Source organism: Pteropus alecto, unplaced genomic scaffold (assembly GCF_000325575.1).
Source record: "Pteropus alecto unplaced genomic scaffold, ASM32557v1 scaffold34, whole genome shotgun sequence".
In the NCBI taxonomy this organism is placed as follows: Eukaryota; Metazoa; Chordata; class Mammalia; order Chiroptera; family Pteropodidae; genus Pteropus; species Pteropus alecto.
This window is the reverse complement of record NW_006435763.1, coordinates 2,004,056-2,031,567: the sequence shown is the minus strand read 5'-3', so window position 1 is coordinate 2,031,567 and position 27,512 is coordinate 2,004,056. Positions and strand designations below refer to the sequence as shown.

The window sequence follows — 27,512 nt, the reverse complement described above, 5'->3', positions numbered from 1 at the left end:
CTCATTAGCTCATCCCATCAACATTATGATACAGGTAAGAGAGGTATTATTATCTCCAAAGAAAATGAGGCTTAAAGACATTTAAGAGACAGCACACAATAAGTACATAATTAGCAGCAACATCTGTACTCCAGGCCTACCTACCCTCACAATGATCCGAGTGTCTGCTCCACCCCCTACCACCAAGACAAATACGTTTCGTTCTAAGACAAAAGTTCTCTCCTTTACTCATCTATCTACACCAGAAAACCCTAACACAGCATCGACAAATACCAGCACCTGTACATTTACTCTCGATGCTGTGCCCTTGACAGATATCACTTATCCATCCCAGCAGTCTAGGCTACCACTGCCAATGAGCAAAGCTGGTCCACTTGGCATCTCAAACCTAATACTAGTCCTCAGGTACACCATGGCTCCCAACTCCTACCTTGTCTTTCTGGCTCCCCTGCTCCTGGTGCATAGCATGTGCTCCATAAATGCTTCTTCAGTGGGTCAGTATATGGGTGATTAACCTTGAACCATGGGTCCCAGAATACTCCCCCACACTGAAACAACCCTTTTTGTCAGGCAGATGTCACTCCTAAATATTACATGTGCATAGGCTAGTCTCTCTGCATATCCACACAGGCACATGTTGGAGGGCTTTTGAAAGCTGGGACACCAAAACGGTCTCAAGTCCACAGGAACCAAAACAGAGGCATAGCAAAATGAAGCCTTAACAGGGCCCTGTCTCTGGGGGCTGGGAGGAAATCCTGGGCTATGTTTATAGCTCTCCAAAATAAACCACAGCCTATATCTGTAAACAAATCATCTACAAATACAATGATTAACTCAGCAATCCCTGTCTGTCTGCTCAGCTCCAATGCATGAGTCAGTAACTGCCCTGACAACTCTGGGTAATATACTGGGGAATGGAATGCAGGTGAACAGCACAAGCCCAGCCCCCAAGGTTTGGGTCACATCAGCAGTATCACCTTCCTGATGCACATAGGTCACGATCAACCTAACACAGCAGAAAACCCAGGTGGGCCCTAGTCCTGTAATTACTTCATTATGCTGCCTGCCTTACTTAACACCCTCCCCATGTCCCCTTTTCACCTCCCCATTTGAACTGAGCTTATATCTACTGGTCATTCAAGACTTCGTTCAAGGGTTTCCTCCTCCAGGAAGCCTTCCTCAATGCTTCCTCATTCTGAGCTTCTTTCTACTATAGCACTTGGCCAAACTCTGTTTCTGATTTGCTTTCCACAGCTGTCTCCTCTTGCTAATTTGAGCTCCCTGACAACAAGAATCATGTCTCATTCATCTTAGTTGCCCCCAGCATGTAGTACAATGCCTGGCTACTGTGGTAAACACAACCACATTGATCTTTCCCCTTGGGAAACTCAGAATATAGACTTGATGTCTATTTAGATAAGGGATGCATCTCAGGAGATCTCATATAATTTGCAATCCAAATCCAGGTCAGTAAAGACTAGCAAATCAAGGAGAATACACATGTCCAACCTCATGAATCTACAGCCCTTTAGTTTGTGGCGAGCACACAGTAGGCTATTTTTATGACCATGTCACCCTAAGGTTTTCCATTTCTTCCCATCTTTACTCAGTTATGAGATAATTTCTACAAAATAGAAGGGGAACCTGCTTTAGTTCAGCTCCTTATTTTCTCGTCTCAGGCTTTCCTGTTTCCCAGAATGCTCTCTGCTAAAGCCTCTCTGGCATCACAGTGGTGGGTTGGCTGTTATCTAACTTCTACAATACATTAATGAACTGGGGCATGTTTTTTAATTAAGTGGGACAATTAATCAACAGTGAATGTTTTAATGTTTTCAATAAGCACCAAACAAGGAAATCACTTCAAGTTTTTATGCATAGAGCTGTTTATCAGAGGAATGGAAAAACAAAATATGGTGCATTGATACGATGGAATACTATTGGCACTAAAAAGGAATAAAAGACTGCTATACGCTACAACATGGATAAGCCTTGAAAATATTATGTTAAGGGGAAGAAGTCAGACCCATAGAGCCACACGTTGTATGATTCCACAATATTGAGAAAAGGTAAATATATAGAAACTGAAAATCAATTAGTGGTTGCCTAGGGCTGGGAGTGAAATCAAGGATAAACTGTCAACGGGCACAAGGGAACTTTTCAGAATAAAAATGTTCTAAAACTGGATTGCGGTGATGGTTACACAATTCTGTAAACTTACTATTTTAAAAAATCACTGTGTTGTACACTTACAAGAGGTAGATTTTTATGGTATTTAAGTTATATTTCAATAATGCTGGATTTTTTTTAATTCTCTCAAGATGCTCAGTGAAAGTCTGATGACGGAGTGAAGGAGTTAATGTATGAAAAACAAAATAACTTCCTCTTGCTGAATTTAAAACTGTCCGCCAACACCAGCACAGCCGGACACTGCACAAGCTAAACTAGTTTACAGCTAAAATTCTGCACGCGCTGGTTTTCATGAGCTCTGGCCTATATTTCAAGACTGCTTAACCTGCCACATTAGTCTACAATAAGATTTCTAAGAATCCTGTGTGGGTTTTTTTTTTTTTATGGCAAATGTTAGAATAACATACAGGATCAGCAATAAATGCTTTGTTCTTACAAATTGCATCAAATTAATCTTGTGACAGAAGGGTATATTTCAAATTAATCCTTTTACTGTGTTACAGCTTTATTGGAGCCTTAAGGGAAAAACCAAGCACAAGCATGAAAATGGACTAGATTATCCTCATGTGGAAAGCTCCAATGTCACCTGGAATGGAGTCAACTGTACCCATAAAAATCAGCCAATTAGTGTTAGTCACATCGCAGACCTAAGACAGTACAATTACCAACTAGCCTTGCGAAACCAAGTCCATTACATGATGAACATTTAAAATGGGCCATACTCTACATTTACGTTTTATAAATTAAGGTTTCAAAAAGGTTCACACCCTTTAACCCATTAATTTTACCAGCAGAAATCAATCCTTGGCTGTAATTTACAAGTCAAATAAAGATGTAAGATAAAAATATTCAAAACAACATTATTGATACCAGTGGAAAGTTAAAAAACACCTAAATAATTAACAGTTAGGGAACTGGTTAAACAAATGATAGCACAATATATACTCGAATGCTATTTAACCCTTAAAAATATTTACCAAGAGCTTATAATGCTAAGCCAACATGTTTATAATACAATGTAAAATGAAATAAGAATGATATGAAACTGCATATTAAGTATGCTCTCAACTATGAAAAAAAAATTCTTGAGGGAATTATGTGAAAAAATGAAGAGCCTCTTGGTAAAAAAAATCAATGGTGATATCTTTCTTACACTATGTTTTTCTGAATTTAGCTTTTTTCTAAAATAAGCATTAAGAAAGTATCATGTCTCAAGAACCAGAAATATTGCTACTCTATGCTATCAGGAATGAAAAAATATTAAAAGTTATGGTGAGGAAAAATCATGCAACTATTTTAAATGTTTATAGAGAACTTGAAATAGCATTTTTTAAAGCTTAGGTTTATAATGGTAAGTGAAAAAAAGCAGATCTATAAAAAGTTATAAAAATGTTTCTAACCCACAAATAAAAAAATATTGCCCCCCGAAAAGAACTATAATATTAAAAGTTCATTTTTTTAAGTAGACAAAATGAGGGAGAGAAATTTCATTCATGATAGTAACATAAGTAAAATAAACCATGTTTTTAATAAGAAAGATACGTCATTATGTGAAAAAAATCATTATATTTTCTTAAAAGGTATAAAGGTCAAAATAAATAGAAATACAATTTTCCTAAATGGGAAGATTTACTAAAACAAAAATATCAATTTATCCAAAAATATTATATAAATTTAATAAAATTTTATTAATTTAATATAATTCCAATAATAATCACAGGAAGGACCTGGCATAGTGTAGTTTTGAGCACAGGGATAAACAAATTGATGGAGCAGTATGGAAAACCACCCAAAAAAGTCCAAATAAACATGGAAGTATTTTATTTATAATTAGAGTAGAACTTCAATTCAAATGAGTAAGAGTGGGCTATTTAACCAGTGGCACTGACATAAGTGGCTATAGGGCTAAATGAAAACAAGAATAAACTTCTGTCTCTAACCACAAAAAGAACTAAACTCCAGATAAATCAAGATCAAAGAAAAATATAAGAGTAAAAAATTAAAATCAAAAACAATAGATATCATAAATATGGAAAAACAATAAATGACCGAAAATATTTACAGCACATATAACTAAAAAAAAGGATTAATAGTTATAGTACATGAAGAGCTTTCTACAAATGGATAAGAAAACAGACAAGCAACTCAAAAAATACATATATATATAAAATATACATATGTATGTTAAAGAAGGTGAACAAAGAAACCATGAAAGGAGAAAAAATAGTTAGCCAATGAACATATGAAGATATTCAAGCTCACTAGTGGCCAAGAAAATACTAATTTAAGACTATCGATTTTAAAACTAACCATAGATCTAGCAAAAATATATGTAAATGAGTACTGTTGATAGGAATATAAATATGAATTGCTACATCTTTCTGCAAAGAGATTAGGACATACAATTTTTTAAAACGTCCATACCCTTAAACCCAGCAATCCTACTTCTAGGAATGTAGCCTATAAAAATAAAAGCACTACTAATTAGAAAATGAGTAAAAACTGTAAATAGACATTTCAAAAAGTAAGTGCACATACAAGCACATGAAAATATGTTCAACATCATTGTTAGCCAGTAGGGAAATGCAAGTTAAAACCACGATGAGATATGCCTACACACCTGTAAGAATGTCTAAAATAGAAAATCATGACAATACCAAATGCTGACAAGAATGCAGAGAAACTGGATTATTTGTGCATTGCTGGGAATGCAAGTGGTACAGTCAGTCTGGAAAACAGTTTGGCAGTTTCTTATAAAACTAAATATGCAATTATCATACAACTCAGCAATTGCAGGTTGCTTACTTTAGAAAAACAAAAACTCTGCTCACATTGTACATGAATGTTTACAGCAGCATTATTTGCAAAAGCCAAAAACTGAAAACAACCCAGATGTCCTTTGATGACTTATGAATGAACAGACTGTGGTATATCCATACCATGAACTACTACTTAGCAATAAAAAGGAACATACACTATTGATACATGCAACAACCTGGATGAATCTCATGGGAATTATGCTGGGGCGGGGGGGGGCACCAATCCCAAAAGGTTACACACTGTATGATTCCATTTGTATAACATTCTTGAAATGACAAAATTATTGAATTAGAGAAGAGATTGGTGGTTGCCAGGAGTTAGCAAGAAAAAGGGAGGCAACTGAAGGGAAGTGGGTGTGGGTATAAAAAGACAGCGGAAGGGATCCCGTGGTAATAAAACTATTCTGTATCTTGACTGTGGTGGTGGGTACATGAACCTACACAGTGATAAAACTGCACAGAATTAAATACACACACACACACACACACACAAATAAGTATAAGTAAAACTAGGGAAATTTAAAACACCATGCTAGAGTTTTAGAAGCTGTTATTATTGAGGCTGGAGGTAAAGGGTAAATGGAATCTTTATTATTTCTTACACCTGCATGTGAATCTACAATTATCTCAAAATTAAGAGTTTAAATAAACAATTAAATACAAAAGCACTAATAAGAAAGGATATACATATATACACAAATATTTTATTGCAGAATTGGTTATAATAGCAAAAACGAAAACAAAGCTAGAAACAACCTGAATGTCCATTAACAGAACAGTAAGTTATAGCACCTTCGCACTATAAAATATTACGTAAAAATTTTAAAAGAATGAGATGTCATACTTAACATTAAGAAGCACCTTTTTTCCCACATTTTAACGTCTCTGAAATCTAGATGTGCCTCATAATTGATGCAGTTATAGAATTAAAACAGGCATTGGTTTTTCTTTCTTAATTACACAGAAAGACGGCATTGATGGTAACTGCGGTTTTATGTTATTCATTGACCTACAACAATGTCCATAACATACAGTCAAGTTTTTTTTAAGTAAGTTACAGAGTAATTTTAATGGTATGATCCCCATTTGAAGGAGGAAGGGGAGAAAGAGAAAAAGGAGTGGGCTTTATGAGAATGTCCTTTCAATTACCTGAACGTCTGCCATCATGTGGGTGGATTTAAGCATCCTTGAAAATTCAGGCAAACTCATCTAGAGCAAGGATAATGAAGGCTGAGGGCACCTCATCCTTAGTGTGACAGTACCAGTGTGCAAGGGCCTCCCACACTCCTTGCTCTGCCAGGGATCCTCATAGCGGGCAATCACATCAGCACAGTGTTCACCATTAGTGCTGCGTGCTCCGGCCCTGTGCATCCTCTCTCTGTGCTAAGTCAATGGAGTAAAAGTAAACTGCAGCCCAGAGATAAAGGGCCAAAAAGATATGTGGAAAGAGGGCAACCATCTAGAAGAAACGAAAACTGGATCCATGACTTATCCCATAGACCACACAAAAACAAATTCCAGATGGCTTAAAGGATTAACTGTAAACAATAAAAATTCTACAAGAAAATGAAAAAGACCGTATGTACACTCCAACGTTAAGAAGATCTTAAAAACACTGAAAATGCAGAAACTGGTAAGTAGGTAGGTATTATAATGTGGTACATAATAGATACTATTATCTATGCTTACAAAGATAATGGGCAAATCAAATTGAAAAAATTTTACAATGCTGAAAACAGAAGAAATTTTAATTAGTTACTATAATATATAAAGAGCTCTCACAAATTGATGAGGGGACCAATAATCCAATAAAATGAGCAAATAATATGAAGAAGCTTTGCACAAAAAAAGTAAAGCCAAATAGTCAACAAACATTAAAAAAAAAAAGATACTGAAATTCATTAGCAATCAAGGAAATGCAAATTAAGTGACAGCGAGCCACCACTTTTCACTCATGAGACTGACAAAACTTCAAAACACTCAAAACTGCTGTTGGCAAGAAAGAAAAAAAGTAGTCTCCTGCACTGCTGTCAGAAGTTTTTAGAAAGATACTTGATCACAACTACAAAAAGTAAACACATACTCTCTTTGACCAAGCACCCCAACTCCTGGAAGTCCGTGCCAAAGAAATGAAATCCTCAGTATATAAGAAAAGATGCTCAAAGCTATCTATTGTTTCATTGTCCATAGCAGCGAAAATTGGACACAAAATCAGTATTCATTTATAAGCAATTGGTTGTACATCTGTATCATGTAGTATAATTTATGTTTTTATTATATTATATTTTAAAAAATAATTATTAGAACTACAACTTGGAAACGTTTTGACAGGGTAGCACTAAAAGATAATATGGATGTAGACCATTGTATATACATAATTCAATTTTTGTAAAACAATGGCAATAAAATATGTGCATATACATGTATATTTTATTTGTAAAAGATTAATGAATGTAGACAAAAAGAACACAAATAATTTTTGATCATTAACCTAAGTTACCCAAGGGAGGAAGAAAAGGATCTGGAGAAAAGAGGCCAAAAAAAAAAAAAAGAACAGTTGACAAAAAAATGCAAGCTTGGTAATAGCGAAAATTCACAAGGCAATAGTTTTCAAGATACTGTAAGTGTGAAAGTTTGAGGATGACAGGCAGGCATGTAAAAAGGAATCCATGGATGTTCTACCAGAGGAGCCAGAAATTAGAAAAATAACCAATTTTGAAATGGGTAAATTCACAATTTCTGGCCATTTTCAAAGTTACAAATAGAAACACAGTAAGTATCTGCGCTGGGGCAGACAGACATCCAGCTCTTGTTCTGGACGCAAACACTGCTTGGGACTCTCCTGGTAGATAAGGAAATTCGAAATCAAGAAGAGAAGATGGTAGCTGGGAAGGCATCGGCTGAAGGAGCTGGCAAATCCAAAAGGAAAAAGAGAACAGAGAGAAACAAGGGCCCTAGATGCAGAAAGAGTGAATTAGTGGGAAATGAGGAAACAGAAAAGTGACATTGAGTCAGTGGCCAGTGGGAACTCCAAGTCTGGCCGGAGTCCACAGCCTGGGAGAAAGCAACTCCACACAAAAACCTTGCTTTAAAAACAATTTTTTTAATTAAAAAAAATAAAACATTAAAACAACACATTTTTTCTGCTTTCTGCCCACACCTTAGAGCCAGAGCATTCATCTCTCATCCCCATGCCCAGTCAACATTCAATCTCAAGGCTCAGTCCTAAGGCTTCTCAATCCCTCCATCTCTTCTCTCAATACTACCGCCTCCACTCGGCCCTCTCGTCCACCACACAGAGACACCTGTCCCTGCACTCCCAGACCCCATTTCACCTCACCCGAGCCCCTGGCAGCCTGAACAGAGAAGCCTGCCTCCTGAAATGCACAGCTATGTTGCTAACTACCTTTGTTCCTTACTTGCCCAAACCACACTTTGCTACATGTACACAGTATATGACGTAATTTTAAGGGGAAACATAGATGAACATTTTTATGTTAATCATTTTAATGTGTCAAGAAAAAAATATACCCAGCCACCGATCTTTGATTTCACTGATGGTGTATTACTTATGACAAGACCAGAGTGGACAGGGCCTTGAAATTCCACATCAGGCCAATTTCTGGCCCAGAGGGTATACGGAAATAGCAAAAACTGTAAAAATGGTATACAAATAGTTTAAGAAACAGTACCTTAATTAATAAAGTTCAAAAACTTCCCCGTGACAGCAAGAGAAGAATCCAGGAATGACTTTCCAGCCCCTCTCCCCACACACGCGACACACTGTCCACGATCCCACCGTTTTCTTGCACATCCTCGCACCTTCGCATTTGCTATTCCCACTGCCTGGAATTCCCATCCTGCCCGTTTGACCACTAGGGCCCCTGTACACACCTCTCACGCCTGTACTGTGTAATTATTTTTGCAGGCCACCACAACTGTCCACAATCTACATGTCCATCTCCTGGGCTCGATTTTGAATTCCTTGAAGACAGCAACCATCTCAACCAGTTTGCATCCCCAATGCCAACATAGTGATCTATAAACAAACATCTGCTGAATAAAGGAATTAATAAGCAATCATTCTAGCCTTTAGTTTCCAAATTAGCCAAAACACTGCTATGACTAGTCATAGAAAGAAAATGTATTGAGTTTATTAAGTTCTTACTGGGTGTGTCAAGCAAACATTATTACATCTAATCATCACTACGACCCTAAGTAGGTACCATGATCACCATCTGATTTTCCAGATGGCTCGACAGGCCTAAAGAAGCTAATAAGTCCAAAACAACACAGCTGGTAATTGCTGACTTGTGGCCAGGTAGGCATAAACATAAGTATGTCTCATACTTCATGCTCACGGCCTCTCTCCACCGTCAGGATGGTGATGATGATGATGACAAAGACAGTGCTTACACATTATTCCCTATGGGCCAAGTACAGCTCTCAACAGCTATCAATCTAAACAATATAAATATTTATTAAAATTTAGACATGGAAATGTACTCAGACTTGCTAAATGCCCCAGAGCTCCCCAATTCCTAAAAATACTCTTTTTCCAAAAAGAAATCAAGTCGCTTGATCAATATAGTAAAATAAAAGGAGATGCAATGTGGAACTACGTACTACAGAGCCTCAAAGTGGAAATAAAGTGCTCAAGATTCTAATGAATGAATCTCCGGAGTTTTTGCCAAGATGAGAAGAATCAGAACATCCAGTCAATACCTCAAACTACTAATAGGAGGCTGGTAAGAAACTTGTGACAAACAAAAGATAAAAATCACATGACGAACTTCCAGAGACATTGAAAAGAGGGAAAGGAACGCCTGAAAAAGCCATGTGGTTTCAAGGTGTCCAGAGGAATACGTGTGGCAGTTTTCCACTGCGCTAAGAATAATATTAGGAAACAGCAAAAGGCAGTTGCTTTTGTTTTTTTAGCTTCCTTAAAAGTTCAAAAATGTTTCTAATTTCTCAACAAGTACTGAAAAATCACCAAAACAAATCACCCTTCCCTGGAATGCTTGGAAAGAAGAAATGCTCTCCTCTGATTTCTCCTGGCATAGTCACCTGGAAGAATCACAAAAACTGACAATTTCTAAATGTTCTAAGATAAATACCCAAAGCCAACTCACTGCCACTCATAATAGCAAAGAGACCCAATGTGCAGAGAGTATTCACTTTCCATAAAACTGTAATAACGATAACAATAGTTAATAATTTCTGGAAACTTCCTGGCCACCAGACACCGTTCTAAGGACCGCACAGGAACTAAGTCACAACACTCCGTGGAGTGAATACCGCTACTAGTATCCCCGTTTACAGGTGAGGATGCTGAGGCACAAGAAAGTCAGAAACTTACCCACAGTCCAACACAACTCAGACCTGGCAACACCAGGATTCAAACTCTGAGCTCCAAACCCCACGCTCAGTCCACTGGGTTGCTATTTATAATTCCAAGGGAAAGCTTCCAGATTATGTTCTGTAATTCCACACGGGAAGAAGATGCTTCTGTGAGACAATCACGTATCTAGTCTTTGAGGTAAACTTTCAGTGCCTTCTGAGTTCTTGGGCCATTATTTCCAGAAGGCGAAATATTGGAAAGGTACGTTACAGCCTCTCCACAGACCGGTCTGACTGACAGATTGTGGAATAATTTCAATGAAGCACAAGAATGGGTCTTTGCTCTTAGTGGGAAAAGCAGGAGATCACCAGCAACAGAAAGGGATGAAGAGAAATACACGCATCAGAGAGCCCAGTGACGGCCACCACCTCCTCCTCCTCAGGTTCCGAAGGACAAGATCGGATGGGAAAAAAAAACAAGCCCTACCTGTCATCTCTCCTCATGTAAATGCTTGTTTACAATTCACATGAGGACTGTTGCATCTTGCTGTGTTACCTCGCCAGATCTAACAAACCTACCACACACGCACACTCACACACACTCACACACACTCACACTTTGCATTTTTGGTTTTAGCAGAAAAATATTGTGCATCACGTAGGCCCAAAAACCAAACAACTTCAGTCCTGACGGCACTCTCTTTTGCAAATTTCGGTCACTCACAACCACCTCAGCCACTTTTGTCACATCTGAAGATATGTACTTGTCTTGAGTTTGACTCACTTTTTTCACTTAAATAAGCCTGTTTTAAAAGGAAAAACTCTATCGCTAAGCCATGGAAAGCCAGTATCGTGGGCCCTAAACAGAGTAGCCCTAAAAGTAAATGTAACTGAAATCAAGTTAAAGTCTGTCTCGGCCATGGCCAGGGGAAGGCTGGGCCTGGTGCCTGTGCTCTCTGTTTAAAGAGGAGAAGTTCAGAGACGTTATTTAGAACTGTATGATACTGTCATTTTTGTAGGTCAAAGATGATCGAATATTGGCGATTTCATTTCAATCAACTTAATATTCACAGCAGATCGAGTCTTGCCCCCAACTACACTGAGACTTAAGAAGAACCGAAAGGAGAATAACCGAGCAAAGGAATTTAACGCCATGACGTTTAACACTTAAGACAATGTTAAGTGTTTGCAGTGACATTAATCTCTCAATCTGGGAAAGTCGATGCTGGAAAGACAAAAGGGGATGCGGTGGCAGAGGGTGAGGGCCACCCCAGGAACACGGTCTCTGCACTCCAGTCCCATCCCACTGCCGACCAACCATGCGACCCACCTAACCCACGCCTGCGCCCCCAGGACCGACAGTTAGCGATGACAAATCAACGCTGCACAGATGACCGGCCTCCACGCTTTTCTGCCTATAAAAGTAGAAAAACTATCCCCTCACCCCCGCTAGTTGTCAGGGTCGTTGCAAAGATGAAATGAGATTGATGACATAGATGCGAACACCACACTGTACAAGAGAGATCACCGTCATACGGCAGCAACAGGGGACAACTGCTGGGCATTTTCACCACCCCGTCTTCATTCTGCCTTCCTCACAGCACCCACACATCATGCTGAAGGTAGATCTCCTGTTCCCTAAATAGTGTCTTGGTGGGATGGTGAACCCAAGCAGACACCTTCGCACTACACAAGCCATCACGGTCCCCAGAAACTCCTTCAGCCAAATCCTTCTGCTGCTGGCCAGGAGGTGGCCAAGCGACCCGAGACTGAGCAATCAGGTGCTTCCTTCTTGGAATGTCGATCTTGAGCAGAATGAGAGAGAATCGGAAAACAGCTGATGTTCGTTCTGATGCCGGAGAGCTTGACGGGGCAGGAGTCCAAAGCGGGACCCCGACCCAGAGCTCTGGTGACCAAGTTCTTGCCTTATGCTGCAAGGAAGAAATCAAAAACTAGACAAACAGCAAGAAGGAAAGAGCGAGGTTTGTTAAAGCAAAAGTACACACTTAAGAGAGAAGTGAGGCCAAACGCAAAGAGCAAGTCAGGCCAAGCCGTCTGGATCACAGGCTTTTGTTTTTCTTGGGGGGCAGGGCCTGCAGATTGAGTACTTGCAATGCAGGTGATATTATAATGATATTATGATTAGCCTAAGCTGAACAAAGGATGAGGTAAAAACACTGGAGCCTTATCCCATGGGGGGAGGGGGGGCGGTGTCCCAAGGCTATCTGCCCTGCCTCCCGGTCTTGGCTTGTCTCTCATGCCACCTGGAGGGGAGGGGGCGGCCCATGGCCATCTATTCTGTCTCCGGCTTTGGCTGGTTTCTCACCCCAGTCTCACGACTGGGAATCAAAACAGGGAGAGGGCTGAGTAAAGGCACAAGGGAGAAATTCCAGAGTCACATCCTGGAGGGGAGGGGGAACACCCCTAGGCAAACTATCTTGCCTCATTCCACCAGCAGAACCTTAGCTGGATCACCGTGACTGCTAGGACACCATTTCTTGGCTTCTACTTTCCAATGTATGAGCCTTCCAAAACTACCTTGACTGCTTCCTGTTTCCAGGCCTGGCCTGCCATCAATTCCATGAGATCACAATATCCTCAACCACAGTAGATTTTGGTTGTTCGTTCCCAAAAAGCCCTGGCAGATATACCAGTGCACAACCCTTTCAAAGGTTCCTACGGATGCTCATCCAACCAGCTGGACTCTCTAGCAGAGGGGTCCCCAACCACCCGCTCCCTCCCCACCACACACACACACCCCAGGGCCACACAGCAGGAGGTGAGTGGCGAGGCCAGGGAGCAAGCTTCACTGTATTTGCAGCCACTCCCCAGAGCTGGCATCACTGCCTCAGCTCCACCTCAGATCATCAGGCATTAGATGCTCATAGGATCACTGGTCCCTGGTGCCAGAAAGGTTGGGGACCGCTGCCCTAGCTGTAATCACAAGCCAACAAACGCCTCACGGTCCTGCCTAAAACTTTTCCTAAGACAGTAAATTTAAAATGCATTCAAAGAGAACACTTGGCCTTTTAAGAAAAATCTCTTCCAGTTTTCCATTATCTCTTAGTAGACACAGGTTCTTAGATTCCTGGAGGAGGAGGATGTGGGAAGAGAGTTCCATTTTCCAAACAGGACTGAGACCGATGCCCTGAGTTAACATGGTTCTAAAGAAATCCTCCATCTTCAAGTGTTCCTTTGGGAGCAAAAGAGAACAATAACAAGGCTCATGAGTTCACCTTTGCCCTTCTACTCTATTTGTGGTCTACGTGCATCAGCAGGCAGAATGGGTAGGTGTCAGGAGCTGAGTAACAAGTGTCCCAGCCAGACTTCACTCCCTGAGGGGCGAGGACCTCCTCGGATGGAATGAAACTAAAACTCCTACGTGTTTGGCACTTTCACACATAGTAGACGACTCAATCCTCACAAGTGGCTAAGTAGACACCTATGTGTGGGTTTTCCCCTGGGTTTTCCCCTCGTCACCAAGCAATTCTCCAACACCAGCTAGATTGGAGAATTCAACTCAATTCTGACACTATCTACCTGGAGACAGCATCAGGTTACACAGGTTAAGGTCTAGTCCTGCAAGACTACACTTGACTCTGACTTCAGGGGACAGTCACAAGTCCAGGTTGTCACCTGTATTTCGAACTGACCAGATATATATCTTGGAGCTTCCCATGACCTCCTCCACAGGTTTGATTAATTTGCTAGATTGGCTCATAGAACGCAAAAAAACATTTTACCTACTGGATTACTGGGTTTCTATAAAAGGAAGTAATAGATGTAAGTGATCCTTAGGGCAAGGTATGTGGGAAGAGGGTTCCACGCCCTCTGCAAGCAGGCCAGTCTCCTGGCACCTCCAAGTGCTTACCAACTGGAAGCTCTCTGAACCCAGTTCTTTTGGGTTGCTATGGAGACTTCATCACCTATGTGTTGTTGATTAAATCATTGGCCATTGATGATTGAACTCAATTTTGAGCTTCTCCCCTCTCCCCTGAGGTGGGGGTTGGGGCTAAAAGCTCCAACCCCCTAATCATGTGGTTGGTTCTCCCAGCAACCCACCCCCAACCTTTGGTGATTTCAAGAAAGTCACTACAAAGACACAACAAAAGGCACCTTTATGGCTATCATCACTTTGGAAATTCCACAGGTTTTAGGAACTCAGTATCAGAAAAAGGGACAAAGAACAAACATATATTTTTTATTTAAAGCACAGTATCAAAATAGATGTAATTCTTGGGCTCTGAGAGGTTAGGCAGGTCACACAGCTGGAAAGAAGAAGAGCCAGGATTCAAGGGCAGGCCTTGACAGCCCACGCACTCCCACACCGGCCTGCCCAGGGCGCATCCACAGGCCCCTGGACGAACTGAAGCAATAAATCAATCTAATGACCTAATGCCACAAACACATACTAAGAACCTAACGTGTGACAGGCACAAAATGTTTGTGCAAAACACTGAGAAGCAAAGAATGGAGAAGCTGTCTTCTGCCCTCGAAGCTCACAAGCTTCACGGTGGCACAGATATTTAAGTACTTGACTATGGTACAATGCAAGGCACGCACTCAACCAGACAATGAATCTTGACTGGGCACCTTCTAGATGCTTCTGGGCACTGGGAATACATCAGTGAACAAGACAGCATAACATCCCTGCCCACACAGAGCTGACGTAATAGTGTGGGAGGCAAAATAAAATAAAATAAAAAATAAAAAAGCTTAACTTATAGTCCATTAGTTGGTGATAAGTGTTATGGAGAAAAACTAAACAAAGACAAGACAGAGAGTATAGGGCTGTGGGTACCATTTTAAGTCTGCACCCAGTTTCCGATAGTCCCCACACCTCCATTAAAATGTAGCGCTGCATGCTTTGCTCATGGCTGGTAAAGTGTCACAGAAGAATAAGGGTGTGAAAGGGCGGAGAAGGGAAGTGGCTCTGCGGGGGTTGGCGTAAGAGGGTGAAGGATGTGGACAGTCTCCAGGGTGAGATGAGTGCTGAGCAAGTGACTTCCCTTCCCTTCCTTTGCAGGAACGAGCCTCCTGGCACTCCAGGCCTTCAGAGCATCAATCAGCTCCGAACAACTTCACAGAACACTGCCATCGAATGCCTGTGTGTCCCGTACCTTTGCCAAGAACCTCTGTGTCTCCTGATGTTACAAGCTTTTGCAATTATGTCGGCCTTTCCTGGGTCATGAAGGTCAATGGCAACTTTTTTTGGACCTTTTTAAAAATTATCAGAAAAGATAAAGATTTCCGATATTTCCGATATTCTTATCTTTGTTCACATTTTGGTCCATTTTTAGCCAGAGTTGTTTAACACGGGATCACTCTGCATCCATACAAGTTTGTATCCTGTTCTTATTATTTTTACTAATTTAATTTTTAAATTCTACATATGTATTTTCTACTTAAAGTAAATTCTATATAGACATCAATTTAATGGCTATATAACATTTCATCCCATGATGCATTACACTTTATTAACCATTTCCCAATTGTTGAGCATTTAGATTTCTGAGTTTTCATCACTAAAAATTACCCTAAAAATAACTTCATGCAGAAAGGTATTTCAAGTAATTCCCTCAGAATGGACTCCAACAAGGAGAATTAAGGGAAGGTGGAAATACTTTAGAGTAGTCACTGCACAGGCGTCGAGATATCACCACATTTATTCACTGCACCACCTGGCTGCAGAAGTAGAATATAGAAGCTGGTCCTCTCTTGCCACCTTTTTGCTCTTGATGGTAAATGGTTTTAGAAACGACATATTTACCTGCTGTCGGAATCCGAGGCAATCTCCTTCCTCCCTCCAAAGCGGATCTGGCACTGCATGGAAAAAGAAATTGCTGACATCAGCTGTTGGGATGGGACATTCAAACATCACAAAACAGGCCATACAGGTCTTGGAGTCTCAAGGGTTAAAGGACCAGAAACTCCAGGTGCCCAGTCAGGGCCTCCCCCTGCCCTGGGTGTCAGTCCAAGACCTAAGACAATAGATGCCCCACCTTCCTGCCACCACTTAAAGGAAGCCCTCATCTCCCGCTTGTACAGAAGTGAGCTTGGGAAACAATGCCAAGAGGGAAACAAACACACACAGCCTTCCCCATGTTATCTGGGAAGCTTCTTCCATGTGTCAGCAGCTGACTGTCTATAACACAGAGCTCTTAACAGGCAATAATGAAAACTTCCACAGATCTGCAATGATGAGCCCCTTTTGACAGGGCCCCAAAGTTGTCGTGACTGGCTAAATCTCACTTCGAATAAGTCATTTGGTTGTGCTGAGCGACAATTTACCCATGGTGGGTACAAATGAAAGCAAACTATTCTTTTTTTTTTATTGTGGTAAAATATAGACAACAGAATTTGCCAGTTTAACCATTTTTAGTTATACAATTCGATTCACAATATTGTGCAACCATTACCACTATCCACTACTCTCTTTTAAAGGTGTAGAATCTCTGATGTGGGTGGCAGGCTTGCAAGATTCCTGAACTTATCCAAAAGAGAAAAAATATATACGTATATACACACGCATTTATAAAATTTTAAACGATACATATGTAAAAAATCATAGAACTGCACACTTAAAATTAGTGTATTTTATTGCATGAAGATTATACCTCAATAAAGTTGATTTTTAAAAAGCATATATGAAACACTTTCACCCTCCAAAAATAATAATACTAATAATAATAGCAGCTCCGCACATAAGCTCCAATTTATTTCTATTTAATTGCTATATTTAAAATGGTTCCACTAGCTTTATCCTCTTGTCATATTTTCTGTTTTCTGGGGCAAAGAAAGAAGAAACGAATAAGGTGGGCTCCGAATTTACAGTGGACCAGGCGCTGACCAGGCCTTTATCTACTTAAACAAACACGATTCCCTCAACAGCCCTGATTACAGAGCAGAGGGATGCCTAGAGAGGCTGGGTGAGTTGTCCCAGCACACAAAGATATGAAGAGATGAAGCTGGCATTCAACCCCGGCTATTCCTGGGCCTGTGTCCTTTCCACCACACTGGGATGCTCCAAGGCTTAGGCAGATGCTAAATTCTCGGGCTCACATCAACACAACACACATCTCTATTAAAGTATTTATCTCCCTATATTGTGATTGCACGCATATAATTGTCAGTAGCCCGTTCCAAAATGTGAGCTACCTAGAATTCCCAGGGTGGGACCCTAGCTCTGCTACTTATTAACTATGACACCGTTAGCAAGTTATTGAACCTTTCTGAGTTTCCGTTTCTTTAGTTTTAAAATTTAAATAATTATAAGAACTATCTCACAGGGTTGTTAGAAAGATGAAATGCAAAGCACTAAGCAGAGAGCCCAGCACATGATGAGCGTGCAATAAATGATGCATGTCTGGTACATGTAGGCAAGTGAACTGATGCCAGCTCATGCCGAAGCTCACTTCTTGCCCAGCCAAAAGCCAGGGATCAAAAACAGCATCGATCAATCGGCACAGAGCTCTGGAGGATCCATGCCACCCTGGGCACCCATTCCTCCTTATCTCTGTTCACAGGATCCTAACTCCAACCACCACCTCAGCACCCGCACGAGTTGCCCTAAAACACAGCTACTTGGAAATGAGACCCTGAAACCCACATCAATGCTGTTCTCAAAGGGACGTCACTGAGATGGTCCCCCATAGGGCTTTAGAAAGTCACAAGGCAGGAGCACCTCTGTCATTCCCTCTGCTTGCCTTCTCTGCTCTATCATTTCCTGGAGAAAACTACTGCCCTCACTGTTCCCAGATACAAAGCGGGAATCATTCTGCTATACAGAAGGGCAAAAATGACCTCCACATTAATTATCTGACACTATTACTTGATTTGAAGGTCAAATGTGAGCTTTTCTCTTACCTGTTTCACTGCATCCAGCAGTCGCTCCAATAGAAATTGTCTTTTCATGTCATTGTTCTGTGATCCTAAAATGCAACGAGGCTTAATTAGTTCTGTTTGACATTAGCCTTTTGTTAAGACTTTCTGACATATAGTATATGGCTGTCCCCAACTAGCATCAGCCTTCTCTTTAATGACATCAATAACAAAACCAGACACCAATAATCTACATTATTACACTGAAGTTTTCCCATTTCCCTGTTACTACATCACAGGAAAGCAGCTAAACTACGGTCCCCAGATTTGAAGAATGTGTCCAGAGTAGTGTAACTCAGGTTTTCTCAACCTTGGCGCTATTGCCATTTGGTGCAGATAATTCTCCGCGATAGGGCTGCCCGTGAATGCCAGCATGTATAGCAGCATCTCTGGCCTCTATGCACTAGATACCATAGCACGCGCATGCACGTGTATGCACATGCACGCGTGCGCCCACACACACACACACACACACACACACACACACACACACACCCCAGCTGTGGCAACAAAGATGTCTCCAGATGCTGCCAAATGTTCACTAGGGGATAACACTGCCCCCAACTGAGAACCAACAGTCTACTTAAAATATAGGTTTCCTAGTATAGCAGGCACTGCTCATTGGCTGACCTCACCATCATCACCAATGTCTTTTTCCCACAGTTACCTTTCTCAATAGAAGCCAAAAAACCTAATTACGCCTCTTCTAAGCCTCTCTTATAAGGCTGATCTTAAGAGGTTCTAGCTAATGAGATGTAAGCAGAAGTACACTGGGAGTGTTCTGGGAAAATTATGTCATTCTGATTTAAAAAAAAAAAAAACAGATGTCAATGGCTTCATTCCTTCTTCCATCCTTCATGCCTTAATCAGAAATACACTGGGTGGAGCTAAGCAGTATCTTGCTACCATGAGGTGACAAGCCCGGAGGGAAGGCCAAAAGACGCACAAAGACACCAGCCTTGACGTCATTATGCCGCTGAACCAGTACTGGAAACGTCCTACCTCTAACACAACAAATAACCCCGTTTGTTCAAATCCCTGTCCTCTGGGCTGCTACTTGCAGCCAATAGCATTCCCAACTGACACACGTGGCACACGCCGAACTTCCACTTGAGAGGGTCTGGGGCAAGGACACTTCAAAGCACCAGGCAGACCACCGCCAGAGCTACACATGATGCTCCACAAGAGGCCCCCTGACTCCAAGCAGCAGAGACATGGCTACGTGTTACAATCCACCAGACACACAACACAATCATTTCAAAAGAGACTCAAATCCTGAGCTACGAGAGCAAACGTCCCACATAGCAGGCCCTGAACTGCCACCAAGCTGTTTCTCTCTTGGGCAACTCAACATGGGCTTCACCGGGGAGTAGCAGCGGGGCATCGCCACAGAGATGGTCAGCGATTCATCCAAGTCATGCCAGGGCCCCCTGGGCGATGACAACTGAGACCTTGCATTGAACACTTCCTGGATGCTGGAGTACTCTGCATGAGTTATGTCCTATAATTCTCACAACCACCCCACAAGCCAGGTATTAGAATCCCCATACTGCAGGTGGGGAAACTGAAGCTCAGAGAGGACAATAAACTGTGTGTATTGACTCGCTCACTATTTATTTAACTTCTACTACATGCCAGGCAATGTCCTAAGAGCTGGGGACATAGGAATTAAGTGGTTAAAAAAAAAAAAAAAAAAAAAAGGCCATCTTCTCATGGAGAGAAAATTCTATTAGGAAGAAACAAATAGTTAGCTAAGGAAACTAATAAATCAGATGATGTTAGAGAGTCATACTAGGAGGAGAAACCAGATAGGCTGATGAGACAGGGAGGAAGCAAGAGGGCCACATAAGCCAGGACGGTCGGGAAGACCCCTCCGCACAGGTGACACTGAGCTGAGCCCTTTACAAAAAAGAGCAGCCATGGAAGATATGAGAGACCCGCAATCCACGCAGAGCACAGCCAGGGCGGAGCCCAGAAGGCAGGAACACGCTTGGCATCTGATCTTCCAAGATCAGAAGGAAGTCTGCTGAGACTTCATCAAGAAGCAAAAAAAGGGGAAGTAAAGATCAGATAGGCAGGCAGGAGCCAGCTGCAAGAGCCTCGAGGACACGATAACAGGAGTCTAGGTTTTGCTCTATCGTGAATACCAGTTGACGGAACTCTGGCCCCAACTCAGAGGCCCGACTTAGGACTACCACGCAGGACGCTTGCCTCGCTCCAGGCCCGGAGACTGGTCCGGTCAACACTCTGCGGACACACAGCAATACGACTGACTTCCCAAACGCTGCCATGGCTATTCTTTCTGGAAGAGATTTTGAGAAAGTATAGCCTACACATAGTTCCCACCAGACAAGAGGCCATCTTGAAGTGTCACTCACGACGGAGACTCCACCCGCCCAAGGCCCTCAGACATCTTTCTTGACACCTGGTCTAGCAGAACATTTAGTTTCTGTTCTTCTCTCACCGACCTTGGAACAGAGAAGTCAGGCTTTCTTTTCTCCTTTTTCCAAGTACTGTACCCACTGACTCTACTTGTCCTTGGGCAATGCCAACTGGAAACTTGACGAGGTTTTCCCCCCTCACGTGCCTTTGCAGTTTTTCTGATCATAAATGTAATTCATGTAACAGAATTACCATAATGACCCAGCATGAAAAGCCCTTCCATATGCCACATTGTCATTCTGTTTTGGGGGTGGGGGTGGGGGGAGGGGAAGTAGAGGAGGCTTACTAAAAAAGCAGAAACTTGAGCTGTGCTTTAAAAACTGGGAAGAACCAGAATAGGTAAATCCATATAGACAGAACACATTGACCCCATTCCCCTTCTGGGTATATGCCCAAGAGAATTGAAAGCAGGGTCTTGAAGAGATATTTGCACACCCCTGTTCGTAGTAGCATCATTCACAAGAGCAAAAATGTGGAAGCAACCAAGTGTCCTTCGACAAGTGAATGGACAAGCAAAACAATGGAATATTACCCAGCCTCAAAAAGGAAAGAAACTCTGCAATATGCTCCGACACAGATGAAACTTGAGGACATTATGCAAAGTGAAATAGAGCAGTCACAAAAAGATAGGGCAATACTGTATGATCTCACTTATATGAAGTACTTAGAGCAGTTAAATTCATAGAGACAGAAAGTATAATAGCAGTTGCCAAGAGCTAGAAGGAGGAAGGAATGGGGAGTAATTGTTTCATATGCATAGAGTTTGTTTTCCAAGAGGAAAAGAGGTATGGGGATTGATGGTGGAGACGGCTGCACAACCATGTTAATATGTTTAACATCACTGAGCTGTATACTTAAAAATGGTTAAGATGGTAAATTTTATGTTATGTGTATTTTACCACAATAAAAAAAAAATTCATGTGAAAAAAATATAGTAACAAACCAGGTAAAATGTACAAAGCAAAAATGAAAATCTCTGCGATCTTAGTACTGACCATTTTTAGGGCAGTAATTCTCAAGCTTTCGTGTACATAGGAATCCCCTGGGGCCTTGTTAAAAGGCAGGTTCTGATGCAGCAGGTCTGGGATGGGACCTGAGATTCTGCATTTCTCACAAACTCCCAGGTGATGCTGATGCTGCTGTTTCCTGACCCACATCTGAATGGCACAGGTGTAGCATCTACACTTAATGGTATGCACAATGACCCAAGGTCTCCTCTATAGCATCTTGTCACTGCTGCTTCTTCTAGATGAGACATCAGTAGCCTCCACTGCCTTGCCTTGCAATGCTTCTCTTTGTGGTGGGAAGAAAAGCCTGTTCTCTGAAGAGAAACAACCTGAAATGTGCCGGGTATCAGCCCACCACTCCCCCTCCTGGCTGGTGAGACAGACCTGACGTCAGGAGGGGTACCTGTGGTCATCCTAGCCCTGTCTGGGGATTAAGAGAAGGGGCCTCGTAGGGTGAAGGGGCACAGACAGCCCTGGAAGCACTCAGCGATCGCAGGAGGTGACCGGGGGACCCATGGCCAGGAGGAGCAGTGGAAGGAGCACCAGCGGAGTCACAAGGCATCATGAGTCCTCACTCCCGCCAGGCTGGTTGTTGGCCATGTGACAGGGGCAGTCATTTCCCTTCCCTGGGCACCAGTTTCTGCATGAGCTCATGCCCTCCTAGCTCTGCAGTCACCAACATGGGGCCTCGGCGGAGACAGGCAGGCAGAGCAATCAGTGCCACCCTTCTCGTAGTGACAAAGAGAACACAGCGCCCCTTCCAGAGCAAGAAGAATCCTCCAGTCTCAAACCTGTGCCCACCTGCTGAGCCTCAGCTGTAGGCTAAGCCACTGAGTGACCGACAGTTCATCTGTGACAAAGAAAGCGTGGTTCCATTCACCAGAGCACTGAGACTCAGAGAGGAAAAGACCTTCACCCAAGGCCTGTCCCACGGAAAGTGCTGGAAGAAGAATTCAGTTTCAAACCCACGGGCTCCTGGCTAAGCCATCTCTAAATCTCGCTCGCTCTCAACCTCTGGAACAAACCTGCAGTTACAGCCCCACTGCCAGTTTGGGGACGATTCCTCTGTGAAACTCCAGCCTTCCTGGGTCCCGCCTTCTCCCAGGCAGCCCTCAGGCGACACTACCAACCAAATGAGCCAGAACAAGATTCTTTGTAATTTATTCTGAGAACACCATCAAAATGAAAATAGAATATATAAAGGCACCCCAAGAAATACCCCTAGGGGTCTACGAACCTGTCAGGGAAAGGCAGTGATCCCCTAAGGCAGGGTTCCCCAACACCTGGGCCGCAGGCCAGTACCAGTCAATGCCTGCTAGGAACCAGGCTGCACAGCAGGAGGTGAGCGGTGGGCAAGCACAGCTCCATCTGTATCTGCAGCCGCTCCCCAGCGCCAGCATCACCACCTCAGCTCCGCCTCAGACCATCAGGCATTGGATGATCACAGGAGCACCATCCCTGGTGCAAAGGTTGGGGACCCAGCGCTGCTACAGGGCTCTAAAGCAGAAATCAAATGCATGTTTGAAAGTCACTCACCTGGTTCAGGTGCATCTCTGCCATCTTGAATGTTTAGAATCCTTAGGATCTTACATTGATTTTTCCAACAAACCTACAGCCTTCAGCGACCTCCCGGGGTGACGGAGCAAAGATTAAGAATGGGATAACCCAGGTTTGAAAACTATATCACCAGCTATGTGACCATGGGCAAGTTACTTAACCTCTCCACACCTCCCACGTCTGTTAAATAAGTGAATATTTATCGTGCACCTACAACGGTGCCAAGTATGCACCAAGCACTTTATACATGTTAACTATCATGATTGGTGGTGGTGGAGTAAGACCGCTGGCGCTAAGAATTACTTTCAACTGGCTACCATCTCTCCAAAGTGCAGGCAAAGCAATTCAATCCAAGCCTCTGCATTCGCTGCCCTGGAAGGGGAAAACAATGCACCAGGCACTCTAGGCATGGTCCTTCTCTAATCCTTGCAACCACCCTGGAGGTCGAGGTATATGTGGTTCTCATCCACAGAGGACTTAGGTCACTTGATCAAGGCTGCACACACACACTTCGTAGGAGTTCCCTGCCCCTCCACACAGTGGCAGAGGTAAAGTCACGCCAGGCACTTCTGGGGTCTAAGGCTAATCCTGGCAACGCACTAAGCAGGTATAAGAGAGAAAAGAAAAAGAAGGCAATGTTTTTGGTGGGCCCATTGCATGCCAGGAATTCTGCCCAAGGTCACACTGCAAAGCAAGTGTGGCATCAGAGGCTGAGCCCCTGGTCTGCCTGACTGTTAGGCCAATGCTCCTTCCACATGCCACACTGTCATTCTTTTGCGGGCGGCCAGGGGAGGCTTACTAAGAAAGCAGAAGCTTGAGCTATGCTTTAAAAACTGGGAAGAATCAGAATAGGTAAATCCACACAGACAGAACACAACTGCTTAGTGGGTACAGGGTCTCATGACAATGTTTTGAAGCTAGATAGAGGTGCTGGGTCATGACACTGTGAATGTACTAAATGCCACTGAATTTTTTCACTTTAATGTGGTTAATTATCTTTATAATTGTTCATTTATAATTTAACAATTATGAATTGTTTTAATTATATTAAAACTATAAATAGCTTTATGCTACGTGAATTTTACCTCAATAAGAAAATAATTTTTATGGAAGGGCTGCAATAGGTAGATATTGCCCAGAGCACATCCCACACTTAGGGGAGCTACAGGAAGACTGCCCTAAGGGCGAGACGGGACAGCTCCAGCTAGCACCCAGCCCCCACATTGCATCATGCAGCAGAAAAGCCACTCCGTGCTCACTGCTCTTTCGTATTTCTGATCACACCAGGGGAGAGTCTGTCTGCTACAAGGAGGTCCTTACCAGGAAACAACAGGCACACTCACATACGGAGAGTTCAAGATTTACTTATAAGAGGCTCTACAGAAGAGTGGGTATAGATAAGCGATTCTCAGCTGGGTTGATTTCACTCCTGCAAGGGACATTCAACAAGACCTGGAGACATTTCTGGCACAACTAGGAGCATGCTTCTGGCATCTAGTGGGTGGAGACCAGGGATGCTGCTAAACATCCTATGAAGCACAAAACGACCCCCACAACAGAGACTTATCTAGCCAAAATGTCAAGATGCCGCAGTTAGGAAATTTTGCCCTAAAATAGGTCTGGTTATCCCCACTTCACAGATGATGAGACTGAGGCTCCAAGACACTAAATAACTTAAACCTCTGCTGTACTCTGAATCTAATCTCCCACCTGCTCAAGGACATGCTCCAGCAACTGTCCCTCTTCCTCTCACACTGTCAACTTTTTTTTTTTTTTGCTCATCTACGCAATTCCTATAGCATACCAGGATGGTGTAATATCTGCCCCAAATTTTATGAAAACCATGCCTTGCTCCCACATGCCCTGCCAGCTGCAACCCCATTTCTCTGCTGCCCTGTCCAGCACAGCTCTTCCCCCTAGAGCCACCCCTGCCACTATTCCAGGCCCTTGTTTTCCCAGCTCCTTCACCTTGCACTGAATTATCTACACAGTGGCCATAACATCTGGAGGCACTGATGAATACACAAGAGAGACTTACCGATATTAGAGAAGAAACACACAATACATTCAATGACATTATGTGATTCTTTCAACGCACCCTGCAAAACTAAAATTAATATGGCATTTCCGTCAAGCCTTGCATAAGCAATGTGGTATGTCGTCTCAGATGATTTGTGTTTCTGGTTTTCACTGAATAAAACTGTACCTTTAACGTACCCTAGAACAATGGTCAGCAAACTCTTTCTGTAAAGAGCCAGAGAGCGCATATTTTAGGTTTTGCAGGTCTTATGGTTGCCGTCACGACTACTCAACTCTGCTCTTGCATCTCGAAAGCAGCCATAGATAATACATTAATGAATGAGCATTGCCGTTTACAAAAACAGGCCTTGGGTTAGATCTACCCCACAGGCCAGTTTGCAGACCATTGCTCTAGCGGAATTAATCAGTGGGGGTGTTTAAACATTAAAAGAATAGTGTCTACCTTCCCAGACGGCAGAGCCACCCTGAAGTAACACAGTTACATATTAGGTACCCCCATCAGACTGTAGACCAGGCCACATCTTAATCATGTTCCCATTCTCCCTCACCCTAGAACCAGTACCTCACATCAGAGCCTTGCGGGGGCCAGGTACATCATCACCTTTTGCCACTGGTGGCATTTGCACTCAAGTCACATTGGCAGGCGTCTGGGACGCTTGGCGCTTTCGACCCAGTGGAGAGTTTAGAGCTGTTGTTTTTGTTGTTTCATTTCCGCCATCCCCAAAATCCGCCATCATTTCAAATACAGGGGTACAAAGAAAGCAGAAGTGAGGGGGCGAGCAGAAAAGGCTGTCCACTATTGGCCCAAGGCATGTACGAGGCCAAGGTCGGACGCCTCCAACCCTACGACGCCAGGCGGAGAATGGAAATGAGTGATGGGGCAGGGAAGGGAGAACAGAGGAGGAGGTAGGAACTGCGGGGACCCAGGCAGATGCCCTTCCGAGATGGCAGCTGCTACTCAGCTCCAGCTGGCAGCACCTCACAGCAACACCAGTACAGCACTGGTCCGTCTCCTCGTTTTTTAAGAGAAGCTGGATTTTCAGATTTTCATGTCAATCAGTTGACGCCTAATTATACTCCCTTTAGACAGCTTTTCAGCCAACTCTTCATGAACCAACACAACACACCTGGGGCCAGATTTGCTATCAATTTTCTGTTCTGAGATATACACTAATCGTTTACATCCACCAGAAAGGTGGGTGCTGGCAGACCCATCGTGACAGATAAAGGAACTGAGCCTTGAAGACATTAATCACTTGCCCAAGGAACAGCTCAGAGGTGACAGACCCAACATTTACCCCAAAGCCCACACCTTTCAAAATCCACAAGACCAGGTAGCCTCTTGGGCAGCTCAACTTCAGACAGAAAAAGGGCTCCCTCTGCAAATAGGCCATCAAAGAAAAAACAACCTCTTGATAGCTGGCTCAAATGTCACCTTCTCTGAGAAACCTTCCACCGAGAGTCCTCCATGGGCACAACAAACTGCTCTCTGAACTGTGCTGCTGCGGGCCTCCAGCCATGCCACACCTCTGGTCTAATCTCCAAAGCAGAAAAGGGTAATGGGGAATAATAAGCCTGTTCCTTATGCCAACCCTGGCTGGTGAGCCTTCTTGGGGATGGAAACAGCCCTAACCACCCCTGCTCACAGGAAGAACTCAACAATTGTTGAATCAAACTCCAAGGGGAGTTCCACACTTCCCCAAGTGGTCGCTTTAAATGGAAAAGATCAGACAGGGCAGGCCACAGCAGCAGCCTCGTACGTGTCATGAGCCAAGTGACACAGTAGCTTCGTGTGCTCAAGCACTAGCACATAACAGATAAAATGTACGTTCATTCATCCCCCAAGTTAGGGCGCTGGTTCCCACTATTGTGGGGTAAAGTGGCACAGCTGGGCCAGGACAAAAGGACAGACTGTCTGCCACTGCACAATGAAAAGAGGCAGACTCTGCTTTTAGACAGATGGGCTCAGGCCATCCATGCGATGCCCAAGATCAGACTGAGTGAACGGCAGATTGATAAATGGCGAAGAATTTACTCTAGAGCAGGGGTCGACAAACATAATCTGTAAAGAGCGAATGGTAAATATTCTAGGCTTCCCAAGCTATAAGGTCTCTGGCACAGCTATTCAATTCTGCCATCATAGTGTGGAAGCAGCCACAGACAACAGTAAAAGAATGGGTGTGGCTGTGTTCCAATAAAGCTTTATTTACAAAACAGGTAGCTGGCCCAGTTTGCCAGT

The 27,512-nt window shown here is 43.0% G+C and overlaps 1 protein-coding gene across 1 annotated transcript in view; it reads right to left on the bottom strand.

The window, feature by feature from the left end:
* SNX29 (sorting nexin 29) overlaps positions 1–26,488 on the bottom strand; it is a 443,554-nt gene extending 417,066 nt beyond the window's left edge. Inside the window, exons 1-4 of the mRNA XM_025046099.1 lie at positions 26,456–26,488; positions 23,213–23,285; positions 18,213–18,277; positions 16,117–16,169 (exon numbers count right to left, since the gene is read on the bottom strand). Of these exons, the coding sequence (XP_024901867.1) occupies positions 16,117–16,169; positions 18,213–18,277; positions 23,213–23,285; positions 26,456–26,488 (224 nt within the window). The remainder of the gene's footprint in view (positions 1–16,116; positions 16,170–18,212; positions 18,278–23,212; positions 23,286–26,455) is intronic.
* Between the last annotated feature and the right edge of the window lie 1,024 nt (positions 26,489–27,512).